At 55.6% G+C, this 21,098-nt stretch overlaps 2 protein-coding genes across 2 annotated transcripts; both read left to right on the plus strand.

Moving 5' to 3' along the window:
• Positions 1–3,932: 3,932 nt before the first annotated feature.
• LDBPK_090110 (RNA-binding protein 5-like protein) lies at positions 3,933–4,832 on the plus strand (the record flags this gene model as incomplete). The annotated part of the gene is made up of 1 exon (XM_003858642.1): positions 3,933–4,832. One exon carries the CDS (start codon positions 3,933–3,935, stop codon positions 4,830–4,832), a length of 900 nt encoding a protein of 299 aa, XP_003858690.1.
• Positions 4,833–17,131: 12,299 nt separating this feature from the next.
• Positions 17,132–18,880, plus strand: LDBPK_090120 (hypothetical protein, conserved; the record flags this gene model as incomplete). The annotated part of the gene is made up of 1 exon (XM_003858643.1): positions 17,132–18,880. One exon carries the CDS (start codon positions 17,132–17,134, stop codon positions 18,878–18,880), a length of 1,749 nt encoding a protein of 582 aa, XP_003858691.1.
• Between the last annotated feature and the right edge of the window lie 2,218 nt (positions 18,881–21,098).

The following is a 21,098-nucleotide window of genomic DNA, read 5'->3' on the forward strand; positions in this document are numbered from 1 at the left end:
CTACGATGTCTTCGCGCCTGTATGCTGGCCCGTGAGCAAAAGTATATATATATATATATATATATATATATGAAGTGCTATTCACGACCAAAGTGCGAACGCCTTGCAGTAGCAGCACCACCAGTGAGTGAAGGACAAGATGGACATGCTGAAGGCCGTTGGCATAGCCTCTCAAAGAGATTCTTGAAAGCTTCAGCGCACGTGCCCAGCCCCTGTTTCCTGCCTTTCCCTTTTCGTTTCTTAAACACTCATTGCTGGTTTTTCTGTTTCTAGTCGGATTGTGCTGATGACGCCTCCTTTTTGTTTTTTTCTCCCGCTGTCTCTGGTGGCCTTCCTGCTTTCCCGTTGTGTTGTTGGGGCCCATTTCCTCCTTTCAGGGTGTGGGGTGGGGGCGGCCTTCTAGCAGGAGGGCTGATTTCTTTTGTTGCAGCCGTGGTGCCTGCGCATGCCTATGTCTATGTCTACGTGTGTGTGTGTGTGTGTGTGGGAAGGAGGGATAAAAACGCAAAGCAAGGACACTGGCCGGTAGAGGAGTGCCCCTTTTTATACCTTCCTCGTCAATACACCGCAAGGCACACCGCGCCCGCCCACGTACACAGACGCGTACGCCGATGAAACCACCATCGTGGAGAAAAGGAGGCACCATGACCCATCACCGTCCGACCAGTTATCATTCACTTGTTTTTCATGCTCCTCCCTTGGGTCGGCGTGCAGCCTTCTGTGTTTTGCACAGAAAGCAGGTATCCAGGTTCGCTCTTCTCCACCTCCTGTAAAGTGCTTCGTCGCCTTCGCGCGTGTCCTGTGTTCTCTACCCCCTTTCCTCCACCCACCCACCCACCTCCAACTCCTCTACCTCTCTGTTCTCTGTCTTTTCTTGCATGTTTCTTTCTCTGGTACCAGCTCTGTGTACTCACATGGTGGTTTTCATCTTGGTCTCGCTTTTTCTTCGAATGGCTGGTTGCCGCCTCTTAAAAAAATACACAATCGCAGAATAAAAGGACGCACGAACTTGAATGTTGCCATTTTTACCTTTCCTTCTATCCCCCACTGGGGGCTGATTTTACCCATCTCATTCTGCTTGTCTGTTGACTCTGTTCTCTGTCCCCGCCTCTGTCTATCTTCCTCTTTACTCTTTTTTTGTGTGTGTCTACTGGCGTTGTTACGGACTCGCCTTGTTTGCCATATCCCTCTTCTCCCACTTCACGACGTACGGAGTGCTGCTGTTGCGCTATACCACGTAATAGACAGGCAAGCAAGCGAGCCCAACGAAGGGCTCGCACTAAACAAGAAAGGAAGGAAAGGTCTCTCTTCTACGTTGCTTCCATTTCCGTTACTTCTTTCAGCCGTACTTTTTGCTGAGGCGGAGGGATGGGGAGGCTCTTTTTCCTGTCTGTTTCCCGTTATATCTCACTCTTCCCTGCCTCCCGCACTCCCCGCCTTGCCCCCTCTTAGCACAACACCTTTCTCGTCGGCCGCAGTGCATTCCGGCACAACTGCCTTTGCTGTCAACTCCAGCGAAGAGCTGATGCGGTGGTCAGGGAAGCGTGTGCGCTGAGAGAAAGTTGTGCTGTGCATCAGAGAGGGAAGGAAGGGTTAGGGAGGGAGAGGAGAAGAAAATACAAGGCTTCGTGTGCCCACAGCCTCACTTATTCCACCGTCATGCCGGTGCTTTCATTGCACATTGCATCCCTTTCTGCAGCTCCCCCTCATGTATGCTACTCCACGAGTGTACGCGGGAGGTGAACGAAACGACACCAGACGCTAAAGGTGGTGTGGGAAAGACAACGGAGCCATCAAAGAAGAAAGAGCTCCCCCCCCCCTCTGGGCAACAAGAGACGGAGCTGGAAGAAAAAAACGATGAGAAGACGCAGCCTGTGACGGCGTCCTTGGTGTGTGTGTGTGTGTTTTGCAGGAGTCTTTTCTCGGTCTCTTTTTTTTTTTCGTATGGCGGCGTGCCCCTCGTCTGGCCTTGGCTCTCTCTCTTTCCTCCCGACTCGCTCCCTCCTGGGATTACAGGGAAAGGCGAAAGAAAAGCACACAAGGCACATACACACACACACACATGCGTGGCACAAGCGGTATCGACACACCCTCCCAAAGCTGTGGAAAGGGGGCAGGGAGGGGGAACGGTGCCGATCAAAACTTCTCCTCGTCGGGGAAAAAACGACAAAACAGAAAAAAACGAGGTCCCGAGGAGTACTTTCCTGTGTACGCATCGGGACGTGTGCAGGTGCATGTATATGTTTTTTTGCTTGAAAACGACAAGATGCAGAGCGCACGACGGCAAGTTTATCTTCTTCTTGTGCTGAAAGAACGGGGAAAAAGAGAGAACAGACAACAAAAAAGTGGGGAAAAAGGAGTGGAAGGACGCGAAGGGAATAAAGGAAAAGGGGAAAAGGAGTCGAGAAACCCGCGCACACGCACTCAAACCTTGCTACGGGCGATGTGTGTCCAAGCAAACGAAGCGTGCAGGCCAGCAGATGCCGCATGTAGAGACCAATGTGCTGCTTTCATGGCTGTTCGCTGCCCCTCCCTCCTCTCCCTCCCTCTCTTTGTCTGTCTGTCTTTTCCTCCTCCCTCATACTTGCGTTTGTATATGTGTGTCGGCGTGCCAGCGTAGTGCTTGGGATTGCCCCCCTTCTCCACGTTATCAACTTTTTGTGTTGTTTCAAATGATATTTTTTTGGTGTCACTGGCAGGTTCCCTTCACGCGTAGGTACCTCCGATAACTCGCATTCGAACCGGCACACGCACAGAGTTGCCATGCGGCCGTATTCCACAAACAAACAAACCAGCAGCCAACAGCAACGCGAAAAGATGCTTTGTGGCTCTCTGTTTACAAGGAAAGGGGGAAAACGAATAGAGAGAATTCTTGTTTCCAGCGCAGTACCTTCCCTCCCCCCCCCCTCTCCCTCTCTTTTATGGTCCCTTCCTTTTGTTTCGGGTTTTACTTTCTGCCCCCTTCTGTGTTGTGTCTCTTATCATCTCTCTTTTATAGAAGTGCTCGAGTGCAATGGTCACTGACTCATGTCTGTTGCCATGTCTATCATCACGCCACAGGCGCGCGATTTGCCTGTACGACTCGCCCATTGTCTTTGCAGAAGACAAAATGCAACAAAATAAAAGCCTTCACAGCAGCGAGCGCCCTTCGTCGAAAAGGCGCGCTTATATCCACGTTCCACGTGTGTCATGACAACTATGGCAGTCGAAACATGCGCTACAAAAGCGGATCGCTTGCTCTTCCACCGAGGTTACAAAAAAAGTCTCTCAGCGGAGAGGCAGCTGACAAGGTGCAATGATTTATCTGTTCCCCTTCGCGCTCCTCGCTATCATGCCCTCCCCTCCCCCTTCGTCGATCTGTTGCCTTCTCCGTCTCCTCTGCTATTAATGGCAAACGCACGTTCCCCCCTCCCCCACAATCTTCGTCTCGTTGCGCACCGTGGCAGATGTCGTTCACCATATCCGCCCTACACAAAGCCTAACAGTTTTTTTCTTTCTGTGCCTCTCTTTTCCCCCAGCGACAACCTTTTCACTGCTCCTCCCCCCCCCGCGGCTCTGTCGTCAGCCTCCCTCACACGTTGCTGCAAGCCCGCACACTGGGCAAGCACAGGTGCTCGCTCCATCAGGAACACGCACGGAGAAAAGGTACTCATCAAGTAGCGGAAAAACAAAAGTCCCGAAACACGCGGCGCCAGCACGTGTTTTCTCTCCGCCTCTCCCCTGCTCGACCGCTTCCGCACGTCTCACATTCTGCTTTTCGCTCACCGTTGTTCCCTTGCGAATCGGAACTCCCGCCTTCTGTTTTTATTATTATTATTATTTCCTCTCTGTGCTTATACGTCGCCTCGTGTGCACGTGCGACTTGCACTTGACGACGCCGTCTCTGCTTGCGTTCACATCTCCAGCTTGCACTCTTTTTCTTTTATGTAACGATGACACTGAACTTCGACATTCTTGCCGGCAACAACGTTGACTGGGGCTTCGAGTGCCTTCCTACTGCTCCTGAGCGTAGCCCTGCCCCTGCCCTCTTCACGCCCTTCGGCGTCACAGCCGGCACCGAGTCGGACTTGATGATGGCGAGCGCTTTGCAGGCACCCGCACCGCGCGTCATGTCCGGGTCGCTGCAGGCCATGACCCAGAGCGTGCCGTTAAGCGACTACGGTGAGAATGTGTCGCCGATGAAGAACGACTCGCTCAACATGTCGGTGCAGGCAAGCGACCCCGCTGCGCGTGCCTATGACAGCAACTTGTACGTTGCGTCTCTACCCGAGTGGTTTACGGATGCCGACCTGCACGAGCTGTTCAAGCGCTTTGGCCCCATCGTTTCTGCCAAGGTCATGTGCCACAAGGGAACGCACCACTGCAAGGGCTACGGCTTCGTGCTGTTCCAGCGCACCGACGACGCGGCAGTCGCGCGATCGGAGATGATTGGTCACGTAGTGGGCGGCAATAAGATCCAGGTTCGTCGTGCCCGCTCTGCCGCCAGTGCCCCTCTCACAGAGGCCGCTTCCGCTGTGAGCGGCACCTTTACTGAGTCCCCCGGCTCGACGCGCGCGTCGTCGTCGAACGTGACGCCCATCAACTATGCCGCGCACGTGGTGCCGGCCCAGCAGCCGTCGTTTAACCCCCTGTACCCCTCCACCACAGCCTTGACCCCGACCTACGTTCTGACAAACCCCAGTGCTCCAATGCAGAATGCAACACACACGCAACCGGCCATGTTGGTGGCCATCCCGAACGGTCGCACGATGGTGCAGGGTGCGGGTGATGTGATGTACATGGTTTTGGCGTCGTCTGCGCAGCAGATGCAGTCAACCAGCGCGATCTACTAAGCACCAGCACCTCATGCCATGGGCGACGCGCCACTTGCGCCAGCGCAGTCGAGGATTTTGGGGGTATGTCCCTCATCGGCCTCTGCGTCCCACGCCTCGAACACCTTGCTGCTGCCTTCCCTCCTTTCCATCTGCTTTTTTTCCTCCTCCCTCCCTTCGTGTCTTCCCTTTGTTCGGCTCCTTGCTTGTATTTTTGTCGGCCTCGCTTCTCTCTTTTGTTGTTTTGTTTTTATGCCCGGCTTTGGCGTTTTGCGTCCTATTTTCTTCCATCTCACATCTCTGTGTGCGTGTTTGTGAGTGTGTCTATTCCCTCGTGCTTTCTTGTTTCTCGGCCCATCATCTTCCCTCCCCCCCCCTTTCTGCCTCTCGCGTGCTTTGATATCCTGTAAAGGATGTTACTGGGCACTCTCTCCTCTCGTCTTCCCCCCCCCTCTCTGATTCTTTTTGTCGGTGTTCTCGCTTTCTTTTCTTTCTGCCTGTGCCTCCTCCTCCTCCTTCCCCTCTCCCCCACTTGCTGATACTTCGTCCTCCTTTCTTCACCCGCACGCTTTCTTCCTGTTGTTGTCGTTTCTTCTATCGATGTGAGATTCACGTGGTCCATGCGGGATTCGGTTTTTGGTGTTGTGACGTATCTCTCCGTATACTCTCTGTCGCCGCTGTGCACCGTTTCCGTATGCCGCCTCTCTTACTCTTCTCGGCCCCCGTCGCTCTTCTTCTCCCGCATCTATTGTGGTTATTCGCCTGCTGAGGGCGAGGAATGAAGGGGGAGGAAGGAGGAGGCGGAGGGTGAGGCCAACAGGATTAGATGTTCGTGCTCCCCCTTCTTTTTCCCCACTCCTTCCTTCTCTACTCCCCGTTGGTTTCTTTTGTTCCGTTTGCCCTCTCCTTTTCTCCACTCGCCACGCCGCCGACTTTTCTTCTGTCTTTAACCCCCCCCCCTCCCCTTTCGATCTTCGCTTGTCGTGCGCACTTTTGACTACTTAGCTTGAAAGTTACCCTTGTCTCTTCTTACTCCCCTCTCTACTTCCTTCACACACCCTTCCTTATACATCAATCATCATGATCGCTGTCGTTTTACTATTATTTCCCGCCGACTTCCTTGTCTGCTGCGCGCCTTCATAACCCTCCCAGCGACAGGAAAGCGAGAGAATCAGCAAGGTAAGGCCTCCGACAAAGGGAACTCTCCACTTCGAGCACACACGCGCGCAAGTCTGCATACCCGATGAACTGCCCGTACGTGTGTTTTTGTGTGCGTGTTTATAGTCTGCTCTTCTCCATCCCGCTCTTAGCGTGTGCCTGCGCGGTGTGTGTGTGTGTGTGTGTGCACCTTGACACGTCTGCGTCACCGTTTCTCGTCCGCTCGCCAACGGCAAAAGAGAAGACGCCCCCACACGCACACGGCAACAGAGAAACAACTTTTCGCTTTCCCGTTTTTTTTTTCTGCTCTCTCCTTCTCTCCCTCCTCCCTCTCCTTTTTGCTTTTTACTGCTTCGACACTCGTTCTTTGTGTCATGGTATTGTGTCTTGTTTCTGCCTCGCTGCTGCTGCCGTGTGTGTGTGTGCGTGCGTCTCCCTCTTTGTTTTCCTTCCGTTCTATCATTACCATCTGGAGACTCCTTTTTTTTTCCTTGTTTGCTTGGTGGTGGTGTTATCGCTATCTTCTCACACGCTAAACGCTTCGCCTGTCGTTTGCTTTGCTTCCACCTCCTCCCCCTTCTTCGGATTCAAAATGGGCCTGTCGTCTTTCTCGCTTACCCGCTCGCTGTGCGTGGGTAAATGTTCAGGTGTGGGCATGTGTGTTTGTGTGTATGTGCGTGTTTGTGTTGGAGATGCAGACCAGAATAACCGGGCGCTTGCCTTGTCTACTGTGTGCGTGACAGAGAGCGGTAGTGTGCACACAAGCGTCTGATTGTGCTTGCCCCCGCACCCCACACGTACCCCACAACGTCTGCCTGATAGAGGCGTCTCCCTTTCTTATAGTTCCACCCCGTCTTTGTGTTTGTTTCTGGTCCACACCTTACGTGCTCTGTCACTTCTTACCTTCTGTGCTGCTTTGGTGAATATTTTTTTTTCGTCTCTTTCGTCGTCGTCACGCTGGTGCAGCTCTTCTTTCGCTCTCTCTGCCCGTCCACGTCTGGATGACGTGCCCTTTTATCTTGCGTGCGCCGTGTGGGACGTGCTGGCCGTCCTCCTCCACACGCTCCCCCCTCCCCTCCGTATGCGGGGGGAGAGCGTACCCAAGAAGCACCCAGAAAATGAAAAAAAGGAAGCATTTAGGTCGACGATGGAGTAAGCACGAGTGCACATGGAGAAGACACACAAAAATGCAATCAGTACCAAACAGAAGGCAGAAATCAGAAAACAAAATCGAACGCACACACACAGACACTCACAGACAGATACGGCCTTTGTGGCTTGTCCTCCAGCCCCTTCCCCCCTCCTCGCTTTCTCTCCCGTTTTTGATTCCTCTCCGTGCTCTCTGCGTTCCCTCTCGGTCTCCAGTCCTTTACTGCTTATTTTTGCCTCGCCGTTCTTTCCTTGTTCGTTCCTTTGTTTATTTTTGCCGCGTCGGCTCGTTTTTCTTTTCCTCCTTTTTTTTTCCGGGTTTGTGCTCCTCGCTTGTGTGCATGCGTCTTGCTGGCGGTAGGGCGATGTTGTAGGGGAATGACGCTGCCACGTTGCATTCGCTTTTTCTAAAAGAGAAGGCCAAGGTCCTCGTCAATCAGAACGGCTTTGATGTTTTCACTTCTGCTTCTCTGTTGGCTGCGTTTCTCTTTTCGTTGTTTCTCTTCGCGTGCGGTCTGTCGTCACTTCTGTTTTTCACTTCTGCCATCTATGTGCGTCAGTTCACACCGACACAGGATAGAGAGCTTGCCCGACCGGCCAGCAACTAAATGCAGCGTAAGAGAGAGTGGGAAAGGCGGGGATATGGGACTCGTGGACTAGAGGAAGGCGGTTAACTACGTCAGCCCCCTCCCCTCCCCCTCTTTTTTTTTCTACCCAAGCATGTGAGAAGGTATTTTTTCTCATCGCTGCTTTTGTTCATTTTTTTGTGGGGGTCCTACGACGTCTTTTGTGCGTGTGCGTGTTTCCTCCCTCTCTTTTCCCTCTTTTTCTTTGTTTGGCCACTTCTTTCCTCTTTCTGTACCGCGTACTTTTCCTTTGTTTTTGTTTTTTTTTCTCATGGAGGGCAGTTCTCATCATTAATAACACAAATCTGTGCTGGAGCGCCAGCGTAATGGAGACATGAATATGTGTGTGCTAGTGTGTGTGTGTGTGTGTGGCGATGCTGTCGATACACTTGGACCGTCGCACACACACACAGACACACAGACACAGACACAGACATAGACGAGCACAAGAATAACTGCACCTATCCTTGTGAGTGTGTGTGTGTGTGTGTTGCGCGTAGAGATGCAAGCGCACTCACATGCAGGCCTGTGCGTACACGCAATAACACTTGTATGAGGCGTAAAGTATGCATGAGCACAGACAAAGTCCCCCCTCTCCTATTTATGCGATGCGTGGGCGTGGCTTTCTTCGTTTTCCCTTTTTTGTTTCCCTCCCCCCGTTCCTCTAGGTGCTCTCACATGCACACGCAAAGGCGCAATGCAGCTGCTCGCTTCGACCTCCCCCCTCCCCCTCCTCCTCTTCGGTCATGAAGAGACAGCATTAGCCAACTGTTTCCTCTGTTTGTTTGTTTTTCTTTCTCACGTGTGTCTATGTGACGACGCTGCATGCTCAAGAACTTCTGCTGCTAGTGCTGTTGCTGCTTATGAGCGATTTCATTTCTCAGAAGCCCTCCCCCTTTTTTCCCCAATCGCCGGTTTGCTTCCCCACCAAGTGTGTGTGTGTGTGTGACAACCTATTCTTACTTGCCAATACGTTATTTTTCTTCTCACAACGCCTGCTGCTCCCCACCCCTTCCCCTCTCTTCTCTTATGTTTCTTTCGTTTTTTTTTTGCGTTTTCCTCTGTGATGTACACAGGGTGTGTGTCTCTCACCCTGCACCTGTCCTTCTTTCTTTCTCGCCTGCTCGCCCCCGTCCCCTGCCACTTTTTTTTGTTTGTCGCTTTCCTTTTTTTTTTCTCTATCGGTGTGTGTGTGTGTATTCTGCAACAGCGCTGCCTTGTGTTTTGGTTGCTGTGCCTTTCTCTATTTTTGGTTTAGGTGTGTGTGTGTGTGTGTGTGTGCTCGTTTCCGCGTGGGTGTGTGTATTCGGAGGGCGCGTGTGTCGTGCCTCAAGCTTCGTCCTCCTCCTGCTTCTTCGCGCGTTACAGATGTGGTTGATGGTGCTGTCTGTGCTTTGGCCCAGCCTTGTACGTGAGCAGACGGTCTGTCGTGTGCGGCGCGTATGTCACCCGTCTGCCTGTCACACAGCACAAACAGAGGCACGCGCTCTCACGTGTCTTCTCTCATCGCGGTGCGGCAGAGAAAATGACGCGCGCAACGTCACTCAAGATCGCACACACAAGCACAGTTGAAGTACCGACGGGCATCGCTGCAGCTGCCCGCCGCGGGCTCCTTTGTTTCTTTTGGCTCCCTAGTCTTGTCACTTGGGCGGTTGCTCTGCATCGGACTGGTGCCCCCAATATAAACACGCACCATGTCTTGCTGAGGCAGTTAGCACAAGGCTAGAGAAGAAGGCACGCGGGAGATGGGGCAGCGGCAGACGGCTAAGTCAGCTCTGAGACGGCGGTTGGGCATACCGAAAAGAGGGAGGTGGCCTGTGGCGTTGAGCAGGTGCTGAGGACAAGCTCGCGTCTCCATTGCATTGTGCGTGGCCCTCATCTTCTCTCCATCTCCCCCCCCCCCAAGCTGCCCCCTCCTTCCTCAGCTACTGGACGAGCAGGCTGCCGCCGACGCTCCTACCTCCACTGCCTTCCCCCATCCCCTTTTGAGTTATTTTTGTGTGTTCACTTCGTAGACGTTCTCATGTTTACTTTTTGTTTCGCAGCCGTCATGACAGCCTTCTCTCTCCCCCAACACACACACGCACTTGTGCATGCACACATACAGCCCTCTCCTCCTTTCAATATATTTTGCTCGGCACATATTTCTTACGCGCGCCCCCGCGGCTGGCGCGGTGGAAGAGGGCTGGGGGATGGCGGCAGCCGCTCTCCTTTACCTAACTCTTCTTCTCTCTTCTCCCCCTCCTCGCCCGCGCCTCTGTTTGTTTTGTGCATTGGCAAGTGTGTGTGTGTGTGCGTGTGGTTACATCCTTTATTTTCGGGTATTCCATCTTTTTGGTCTCAGTGTTATTTTGTTTTCTTCTGTCCTTCAGATTCCATCGTCTGCGTAGGAGTGTCTCGCCGCCGCAGTGCCTTCCCTCCCTCCGTCAGCACCTTTCCATGTAAGGAAGCTCCGCGCGCACAGAGGCACGCACTTGGCCAAAACACACACACACACACAACTTCGACCTCGAATCGGGTTATTATTTTCGCAGACAGTTGCAGCGGCAGAAGGCGAAACCGAAGTCATGCATACTCGAGATCATCCTCGTTTCGGACACGAGCACCCACACCCCGCACCCGCACTCGCACGTGTGCGCCTTTTGTGCGCAACACGAACAGATTAAAGAAAAGAAAACGAATAAAGAAGAGCAACAAGATGATGACTGCAAAGAGAAACAACAAAAAAACGAATGCATCCAACACAGCAGCAGCCACAACCACAAGCGAGTAATGCGCCCTGACCTGAGCAGCGTTGTCGTTCTTCTACTTTTCTTTGCGCTTTCTTCCATCGACGCATGCGCTATTCCTTTCCATTTTTTTTCCCTTTGATGTGCTTTTTTCATCCTTTTTTCCGTCTTTCACCAGAAGTGCAAGGCTGCTGAACCTACGAGAGGGCAGGAGGCCATCCTCGCCCCAGCTCTGCGCGGGTATCTGTCCGTGTCTTGGATTCCTGTAACGCTGGGTGACCGGAAGTGACTGCATGGAGTGCAGATGGTTCGCTGCCTGCCGCTCCGCTAGTACTATGGTGTCCCCCCCCCTTCTGTGTTTATTATGAGGGCAGCTGACTCGGCGTTGTACCCGGTGTGCTACGCGTGATGCGCGGATCGCTCGATGCTTGAAGCAGGTCTCGCCTCAGGCTATGGTCTTGCACGCAGTGATTTGATTACGCACATATCCCTCGCGCTGCAGGGGCTTCTCGTGTCGCGTATCTCTGGCTGCCCGCCTGCGCCCCTTCAGGAGGACACGCTATGAGTTCTTTGCGATCAGGCGCATGTTTATCCACGGGCCCATTCCGCTTGACACAGCCATTCCCTTCAAAGGCATGCGGATTCAGGAGAAGACGGAGTGGCGCTGCTGCCACAGTCTCATGGAAGTGTCCTGTCTGTCGCGGCACATGCGGACAAGTCATCCAAGCACGCCCCCATGACCCCAACGGGCATGGACGATGAAGGCAGCTAGCCCCCTACCAGACAACAACGCCGTCCTGAAACAGGTCCCAGGGCCCGAAAACGCGAGCGCTGCGAAGCACAGCTGGCGTGGCGTATGAAATCGAAAGAAGGCATGCAGAGGTCAGCAGAACGCGAGTGATGGACGAGCGAGACGCGAAGAGACCCACACCGGTCAGCGGCACAGTGCATGTGCGCGAAGGCATGAGACATCACCTGCATCTGGCCGGGTGGGCTGATGAGGCACAAGTGCCGGAAGCATGGCAAGAACACCCCGAGTCGCGCCATCGAGTCCTCCAGACTCTCCAGTGTGGCGAGTCACCGCGCCATACTCTTGAATCCCACGGCTTGAGGCGACTGAGGGCGAAGCATGGCATACGCAGGCAAGGGGTGTGCAGAGTCTCAGAGGGCCCTGACCTGCGGCTGGCCAACTTCCCCCTTGAGCTCAGGCGGCATGCACCGAGGCCAGCCCCCTGTTACCCACGCGGCTGGCATCCACCGCCTCCATCCTTGAGTGCATGACCTTGAGCACGGCCCGCCTGGATCAAGGCATGCCGTCCACGCGAGTCTCCGTCTGGCGCCGATCGCGCAGCACGCATCCGAAGAACGAACGCGCGGGTGTACAAACGGTGCCCGTGCGACGCGCGGCCCGCTTCGACGGCAGGATGGTTTGTCCTAGACGACCAGGATGTAGCCGTGATGCGACAGAGGCAGGTGAGCTGTGACTGTGCATGCGTCGATTGGTTCGCCTGTTCGTCGTATAACGGACACTCGGAAGAGAGAAGTCCTTCCCCCTTCTGTCGGTGTCTGCGTATCGGTGCACGCAAAGCCCCTGTATGTTTTGTGCCATCACCAGCTTGTCTACCTTTTCAGGATGTTTCCTTGGCGTTGGCGTGAGCCGCACCCTCTTACCCTTCCCTTACAGTGTTTGCGCTTTAGGCCTATTCGGTATGCGTCGATATCCCCACCCCCACCCCACCCCTCCCCCCGTGAGCGTCTTTCCCGTTTGTTCCTCCCTTTCTGCCTTTCTTTTTTCCACCGTTTTTTCTTCTCTTACTTGGGTGTGGGGTCTCCCGCTGTACTGTTATTTAACGTTACCCCTCTCCCCTCCCCCTTCCGTTTATGTGTCGTGCCTGTATGCTTCGCTTGGTTTCACTGCTGTCGCGCGCCTCCATCACAGCCGTCGCTGCGGCCTTACTGAGGTGTTTTGTGTTCCTGTGTGTGCGGGTGGGGGGGTATTCCATTGCATACGCTGATGATGTTGTGCCCGGGCTTCCATGCACACTTCACACATGCATACATATATACGCACAAAACCTGCCCTTGCTGCGCGGCAGCGTGTGCACGTGAATGAGGTCGTTCATGTTTTGTTTTTTTCGCTTCTATTGCTCGTCCCACCACCCCTATTCTCCCCTCTCCATCAGCTGCCATGGCTCTGGGTGCCGCTGATGAGGGGTAGTGACGGGCGAACTGGAGTTGCGCACGCGCATCTGTAACTCTGCCCTATCTCCAACCGTTCTCTCCTCCTCCTTGTCGCTTCTCTGACGCTTTTTGCATCACTTACTTCGACTCGCCGCCCCACTTCCCTCCATCGCCCACGGCCACTCGCTCTCTGTGTTTTGTTGGCGCATGTCTGCCGATTGGCCCTCTTCTCTTTTTGGGGGAGGGGAACGGGGCTATTGGGACGCTCTCTCGTCCCCCTTCTCTTTTCCTTTAACCCCCCCCCACTCCACCCCCTCCCCCCATCCCTTCACACATGGTACGCTGACGCGTTGAGGGATGACCCCGGTCGAAGCGTTGGAGTGACTGGCGGGGGAGGGGGCCGGTATTTGGGTTTACGTATCTGTGTGTGCCGCGTCGCACTAGCTGTTTTCCCTCGATGTATTGCCTTGCTCACTGCTGTCATCGCCCCCCCCCTGCTCGCCCTGCTGCAAGCTCGAAGAATGAGGTACGAGGGCGGCGAGGAAAGCGCTACGACCTCTTTGAGCTCCTTCCTCGCTCCTGCTTCTCCCCCTCCCCTCCCTCAACGAAAAGCGGGTGGACAGCGCTTTCTTTCCCACCGCCTACTGAAACCCCAGTGCGACGAAGCGAGCCGTGAAACCTGCTCTTGCGGCAGGCGTTAGAAGTTGTGAGAGGCTTAGCAACTCGTGTAGGTTTTTTTTCGTCACGACAAGTTTGGCGGAGCGCTTTCAATCGCCGGGAACTAGCCATATGTATGCAGATGTATGTATGCGTTTGTGCATGTGTGCTCTGGCGCATGCATCTCCTCTCTGCTCCCTCAGCGAGTAGGGGTGTATGGCATTTTCGTTCTTCTTCGTGCGCATCTTGAAGATGCAGTCGGCTCTCTTTCGCATGGTCTTCTGTCTCTGAGCTGTCCGCCGCGCTTCTAGTTTGTTTGCTTGTCCCCCTCTTCTGCGCTTGCCCTTAGTATAACATCTTCACCGGTGCTTTAGCTGGTGATCTCCCCACCCCCAGCTCTCCTGCTACTTTCCTCTTCGTCTCCCGAAAGTCTATTTCTTGTTCCTCCCTCTCCCCAACTTGTAGCTGCTCATCCCTATTTTCGCCTCACTTCGTTTGTTGCTTCGGTCCTCGGCTTTCACCGTCGTCCATCCCCACCTTTTCCTCCTTTTCCCTGTTAATTTCTTTATTCTTCTCCCCCTCCCACTCCCCCTTGTTGCCCGCGCGCTGCCCGCTGACTCTCTCGCTCGTTTTGAGTTTCGCCGGTTCATCTTCCTCTGGCCTTTTGTCTCAGCGCTTCTCATGAGCAGTGCTCACTTCCACCCTCACGGATGCCCCCCCGACTTTGACGGAAGTGGTGAGTGGAATGAGAAGAGTGTGGCACGTTACGGCGAGGCGCACGCGCTGGGCTCCCGCATACGTATCCAGAGAGCTTCCGACAGGAGGTCCCGCATCTTGTGGGCCAACACGCTGAGCACACTGAGTGTCGGGATGTGCCTGCAACAGGCCAATAGGAGCACAGATGCACAGCGGTCTACTCACCCACGCAAATGCAGTGCCTTTCGTAAAGAGATCCAGATACTGCACAGATGTAGCCTGCACGCTTCTCCTCCTCTCCTTTCCGTTCCCCACACTCCTGTCGTCAGTGCCTTCGGAGTTGAGCACACATCTCTGCCTCGTTCTATACAATCGAGGTGAAAGCTCGCATCTCTGTGTGTCTGTGTGTGCGCGGAGTCATCTTTTCTCTCCTTTTTGTTGCTATTCGCCTGCACGGGCGTGCAAGGAGTGAGCGAAGCAAGTGCGATTGGGTTCCATAACTTGTCAGTCACTTCCTCATCCGTCCCACCCTCCCACCCTTCCGTGCCGCCCTCAGTGCTTCAGGTCTTGATTACAGCATTTTCTCAAGCACAAGCCTTCACTCTCTCTCCCCCCCACACACGCACACACAGAACAGACAGAGCACCCGTGCGCTGTTGATGACGGTGGGGAGTGAGAGGGAGGGCGACGGCGCTCTGTGGCTTTTTTTCCGTTTCGGTCTCCCTCCGGGGTAGCCGCACGCCCTTTGCTGTCCTCGCTTTGGTGATGACGGTCAAGGAACGTGTTCGCCTCACTTGCTGTTGTGCATGCGTGGGTGGATGTTGTGAGGCGGGTCGTTGTGCTGCTGTGCGCATAGACTCACTTCGCCTCGTGGAGGGTTGCACGCACACGCACGCACGTGTACCTTTTATTTATAGCGGGGCTTTTGTGATTATGGCTGCGTTGCTGGCACCTTCTTTCAGTGGTCTACTCTCTCTCTTTATCGTGCTCTGTGCTCATGCCCACAGGCATCCACAGAGGCTTTCTTCTCTCTGAGGCGCTGCCAACCTGTGCGCGTGTGCGTGTGCGTGTGTGTTCTGCCCTTCTCGCGCTTTCCCTCCACCACAGCAGATGTGCGCTTTCTGCCTCTTCTCGATTTTGACCTTTTCCTGTTCTTCTTTGCTTGTGTGTGTGTGTGTGTGTGTGTACCACTCATTTTTTTTTCGGTGCTACATACTCGTATATACAAGGACACACACACGCACATGCTCTGGCGAGCCCCCTCCCCCCTCCCCCCACACACACGCACCAGAGCCCATTTTCACACAGCAGCAGTTTGCGGTGTGGACATGCTGGACGAGCGACGCGCAGCGTGCATTCCATGCCTGCTGAAGTCGTCGTTGTAGGCGATGACCGCGCAGCATCCAAGAAAACGATTACGCGCAGCGAACAAAACCAAGCATGCACGCACACTTGAACGACAAGCCAGAGAAAGACGCAAAACCCGCTCCAACGGGTCTGGTGCGCGTGCACCACGTGGCCGGGGGTCGTTATGAGTTGCAGCGCCTTTTTGCCAGCTCGTGTTGAAGAGTGAGGAGGCACGCGCTAGCGTTCGTCTCTCGTCTCTCTTGTTTCCGTTTCTTGCATGAGGTGAGGGCCACGGAGAAGCATTTCTCAAGCAGCACACGGTAGCTCAAGCCCCTGTTTCAGCTTCCTCTGTGTCTCATTGCTGGCGCCCCCTCCTCTCCCTCTTTCGCTGGCGCTTGCTATCCCTTTCTTCATAACATCTGCGTTATGTTTTCTGCCCCCCCCCTCCTCTTCGTTTTTCTACTGCTCTTGTCTTCATCTTGTGTGTCTTGGCTCTCTCTCTCTGTATGTGTGTGTGTGTGTGTGTGTCGGTTGCTTGTGTTTGCCCTTGCGACGTGCTTGCACGGTGTCCCGAGCGTGGTCGTGCTCTTCTCCTCGCCCCCTCGCCCCATTCACCCGCTCTCGTGTTGGCCCTTCAACCGCTCATACTGTCGCCAGAGTATTTCGGGGCGCGTTGTTTTCCTTTCATGTGCTCTCTATCGATTTTGTTTTTTTCCGTCTCTTCGCGTTTGCGCCCTCCCCTCCCCGTCTCTCTCCCACCGCCTTGCTGCTTGCATAACTCGAGCACCGCATCCATGTACCCCCCCTTCCCGCCCCCCTCACTCCCCCCCACACACACATGTGTTTATGCATTGGCGTGCGCGTGCGTGTTATGTTGTGTGCACCGTCGGTGCGCGGGTGTGTTCCGTCGCTTCACACGTGGTGCGCCTCATGTCGTTCTCTTTGTTTGCCTCTTTTTTCTTCTGCACCCGTCCACGCATGCACACATGCACACGCTGTCCCTCCTCGCGTCGAAGAGGACGCGTGCGTGCGTGCGAGCGTGTATTGAACGTGTCGTTGAGCCGAACAGAAAGAATGCGCGTAAACGAAAAGTCGAACAAGGACACATTGAACAGCGGCCTCCTGTGCGTGTGTGTATGTGCATGGCCGTCTCACCGTCTGCATCTCTACGCGTACAGCAGCCGTGGCATGCCTCGCTTACTCCGCCTGCATCCGGGGGCAGCTTCCATCTCTGCTTCACGCCGCCGCGCTCACGAGTACCTCAGTCACTCGCAGCTGCCCCTTTGGCGTGCGCCACGGACGTCCTTCCAACTCCTGGCCACCTCTGTGCGGATGATGTTGCCCCCACGCCCCCGCCCCGCACACTGTCGTTTTTCATCGTCCCGCTTCCCTTGCCGTCACTTTCTGTCTCTCTTCACAACCTCATCGCGCTTGTCTCTGTGCCTCGCTCATGGACTGTCGCCCTGAGTGGCTGGCGAGCACGCACACGTCCTCGGTACTCCCACCGCGCCACTCACACCTCATCACCATCAGAGAACACGAGAAGAAAGCAGCGACTTAACGAAAGAGTATCATCCACAGCAGCGGCACGCCCATTCACGGCAGAAACCGAAAGACTCTGCACGCGCAGCAGGGGAGCTTCGTGACACGCGCCGTCCACCCCCACCCCACCCTCCTCTCCTTACAACAACAAGTCCGTCACCAGCGGCAGACAACCCTTCTTAGTAGAGCGCTCCTCATTTCACTCTTCTGGGTAGCATTCCCTTTCTCTGCCACCATGTTCATTGTGCAGGTAGCGGCCGACATCTTCGGCAACAAGCTGAACTTCGAGCTCGGCTTCCCCAGCCGCCCCAGCCTGCAGGAGATCACTCGCGTCTCTGAGAGCGCCTTTTCGACGGAGATAGCCAACACGCGGCCAGACAACGTGCCCCAGCACACGTTCCACATATCGAAGATCAAAGTCTATGACGAGGACAAGAGCAAGTGGGTGGACCTTCTCGGCGAGGGTCAGCTAACGGACTACTGCCAGCTCTACGCCTTCCAGCCAGAGAATCCATGGCACAAGGAGACGCAGAAGCCGATTCCTCCGGCAACAAAACCGCCGACGGCTACGACCGCGCTGAGTCGCAGTGCCGCCGTCAGCAACACGCCGTCCGGCAGCCGCGCCGTCGCGTCCACCTCCAACGCCTTGGCTCCCTACACCGGCGGCCGCAGTGAGCCGGCGACATTGCGGAGGTCCTATGCAGCTGGGGCCAGCAGCACTGCCCTTGTCCCTCGCAGCAATGCAGACGCATCTCCGGAGGAAAAGCTGCGCGTCGTCTTCTCCGAATTCGACAACAAGGGCACTCGAATGATTGACGTGGATGACTTCAAGCAGGGGTTCCACAACATGGGGCTGGACTTCTCCAGCGCCACCGTGGAGGACCTCTTCGAGCGCGCCGATCTCAACCACGACCACCGCATCTCCTACACGGAGTTCGAGCGCTTTGCGCGGCTGTACCCGATCATGACCGACTGCCTGTACTTCCGCTCCAAGGCCTTCTGGGAGGAGGACCAGATGCGCAAAGAGATCCAGTCGGAGGTGGAGGCGGCGCACAAGTCGGAGGCCACGCTGGACCATGCGCAGCGCAGCCTGGAGAACGCCGAGGCCGACGTTGCAGACGCGCAGAGCGCCGTGAAAGCCGCCGACGACGACTTGCGGGACCGCACAGACCGCATGCGCGACCTTGCTAAAGACATGGAGGAGGCGCGCAAGGGCAAGGAGCGGGTGATGCGCGAGAAAAAGGAGCGGGAACAGGATCTCGGTGCCATCAGGGAGCGGGAGAAGGACGCGCGCAAAGATTTGCAGGACCTAGCTCGCGACTCCGACAAGCTGGACCGGCGCGCTGCCGCGCTCGTGAGTGATGCCGACGCGGCGGATGACAAGGTTCGCCAGCTTCAGAAGGCGCTCGAGGACGCGAAGCGCACCGCTGACCGAGCACACCAGGCGGCCGAGCAGGCAGCGTTGGAGGCCGACCAGGCTAAGGAGCGTGAAAGAGATGCCGCCATGGAGGCGGATGCGATTGCACGCGAGATCCCGAAGGCCGAGGACGCTGTGCGTCTGGCGGACCGCAACGTGGTGGCAGCGGACCAGGTGCTGCGCGAACTGGACAGTGCCGGCAAGGACATTGGACGTCAGGCAGACGAGGCGGCCAGTCGGCGCGACGCTGGCGAGAAGGCTGTGGCCGAGGCACGTGAAAAGGTGATGCAGAAGGTGCGCGAGTTGGACGCAGCGCGCAACGCCGTTGCCGAAAAAGACAGAGCCATCAAACAAAAGGAGGCGGAGCTCGACGAGCACCGACGGCAACGAGAGCTCATCACGCAGCACGAGCGCACCCTGATCGAACAAGAGTTGCGCCTCCGTGAGCAGCGCGACAGTCTGGAGCAGCGCGAGACAAAACTGATGTCGGAGGCCAGCAACTACCTTGGGAACATGCGCATCAACCTCGCGACGCGCTCCTACTCGCGCGACCCCGGAGGGTACTGAGTCGTTGTAAGAGTGGCAGAGAACGACAACGACGCGTGCGTGTGCGTGCCGCTAGAAACGCCTCATGCGCTGTCTCCTCTCGCCCCCTCCTCTTTTCTGTGCGTGTGCTGTTGCCGTTTTCGCTAGACGCAACTGCTGCTCATCTCTCTTGGTACTTTGTTCTGGGGTGCTCAGAGGGAGGGGCGCTTTCATCCCCACCCTGTGCGCATGTGCGTGTGAGTGCTAGGGGCGCATTTCTTTCCTTGATTGTTAGATAGGCAGCCGTGCACGCCATGCGTGCTGTGGCGATGTCTGCTATATATATATATATATACGCCGAGTCTGCCCATCGGCGTGTGAGTTTGGGCGGCGCATCCTTCACCCGTCACACTCACTTCGCATCCACCCTTGTTTCTCCTGCACCTTCTCTTTTCTATCGTTGGATGTGTGCGTGCGAGTGCGCGTGTATGTGGACTTGTATTGCCTGCCTCCCTGAGAGAGATCCATGTCGCCGTGCGAATGACCCCCTCCGTATGCAATCCTTAGCGCATGTTTCCCCGGGGGTTCGGCCAGGCTGGTGGCAGTGGCGCCGCCCTCTTGCAGGCCACACCACTGGAGCACGCAGACGATAGTGACGAGGTTGACCTCTTTGGGAGAGTAGAAGAGGGAAAGTGCATTGTCCCCGTGCGTTGTGCGTGTGCTTGTGTGTGTGTATGTGGTCTCTCTCTGGCGTGTCGGTTATGGCGACGCGATGGAGACTCGTCATCCTGCGCCGTCATCATCGTTAAACGTGCGTTTTTCTTCTTCTTGTCTTCGTTGTCGCCTTTTCTTCTTCCACTAGAGTATACGACGGACGCTTTCCGTGCTCGTTGGTCTCTTGGTTCTCTGTTTGACTCGCTGTGTACCACTGTACGTGTCGTCGTCTTGATTGAGGCCATGGAGAGAGGGTATGTGGTGGTGATGCTGGTTCCAGGGGGAGGGACCGGAGAGGGGGGATGGGGATGTGCCATAGAGCGCCAACAGAGAGGTGTGGAGGAGACAACTACTTTGGCCGGCAGAGTGCTTTAGAGGTTGTGAGGAGTCGACGCGCATGGCCACCGCGTGCTGGGCCCTTTTCCCTTCCTCAGCGATCAACCTCCTCCCCCACCCCCGCTGCTTCCCGCCTGCCTGTTCTTGTTTTGGCGTTTCCATAGATGAGTTTTGTGTTTCCTTTAGTCGCCGTTGCGTGCCTTTGGGGTTTCTGTAGTGTTGTCTTCATCGTACACGAGAGAGGTGGGAGCAGCGGACCGGCTGCTGCTGCAGGGTGCAGCACAGCTGCGTAACTGAAAAGCCAAACGACGCACACGCCCACAGGTCTTAGGCTGAAGAGAGTTTTGCCCTCCAAAACAACAACGAAAAAGAAGCCGAGGTAAGGCGAGTTGCCAGGCGTGCATCGACAGACACGCAGACCGGTACCCTGTAACAGCAGGGGAAGGGGGGGTCAACGTCAAACACGCGGACCGCTATCTTGTCCGGTAACTATATCGTATGCTGGCACTGCTGCTGCTCTCGTTGTTCGCACGCCTGTCATGGGCTTGCTTGTGGCAGGTCCCCGCATCTCTCGCCCTCAAAATGTTGCCGGCGCTCTCATTTACTCCTTTCCTTCCTATGGAGATGGCGATGAGAAACACGATGCCTGAGGGCATCGGACGAGGAGGGGGTAGGGCGGAGAAGAAGTAGAGTATCGGCCCACGTGAGTGCTGCGTGTGTGCCTGTCGAGCATGCCAGCGTGCCTCCCCGCGTCCCCACGCATAAGCGATGCCCAGGATCGCCCCTTGGCCATAGCTGCTGTCGCTGATGCCGGCAGCTCCTACAGCCCCTTACTTCTACGCCTTCTCGTCCCATCTTTATAAAACTGCCTCGCCCCATGCCGGCCTGCAGGTGCTCTCGAACGCCCACATCCACAGAGACACACAGAAAAGGACTGGCGAAGACGCTTCCGTTGGCAGCGGACTTTCTCTCCCTCCCTCTCACGCCATATCCTCCTCCCTGTCTCACGTGTGCTTTTGCGCAGCAGAACGCGACGCAGGAAACGGAAGGTGAGAGTGGGTACTGGCCGGCCATCTGCAGCCAGAGTGATTTGTTCCCCACCCAACCACTCGCTCACAGTTGGCACCGCTCCAGCGTACCTTCGGTCTTCGCTATCCCCTCCTCCTCGTCCTCCTTCATACGCACGCACGTCTAAAGCTACTGGCTCCCT

The sequence above is a fragment of the Leishmania donovani genome, chromosome 9 (assembly GCF_000227135.1).
Source record: "Leishmania donovani BPK282A1 complete genome, chromosome 9".
Classification (NCBI taxonomy): Eukaryota; Euglenozoa; class Kinetoplastea; order Trypanosomatida; family Trypanosomatidae; genus Leishmania; species Leishmania donovani.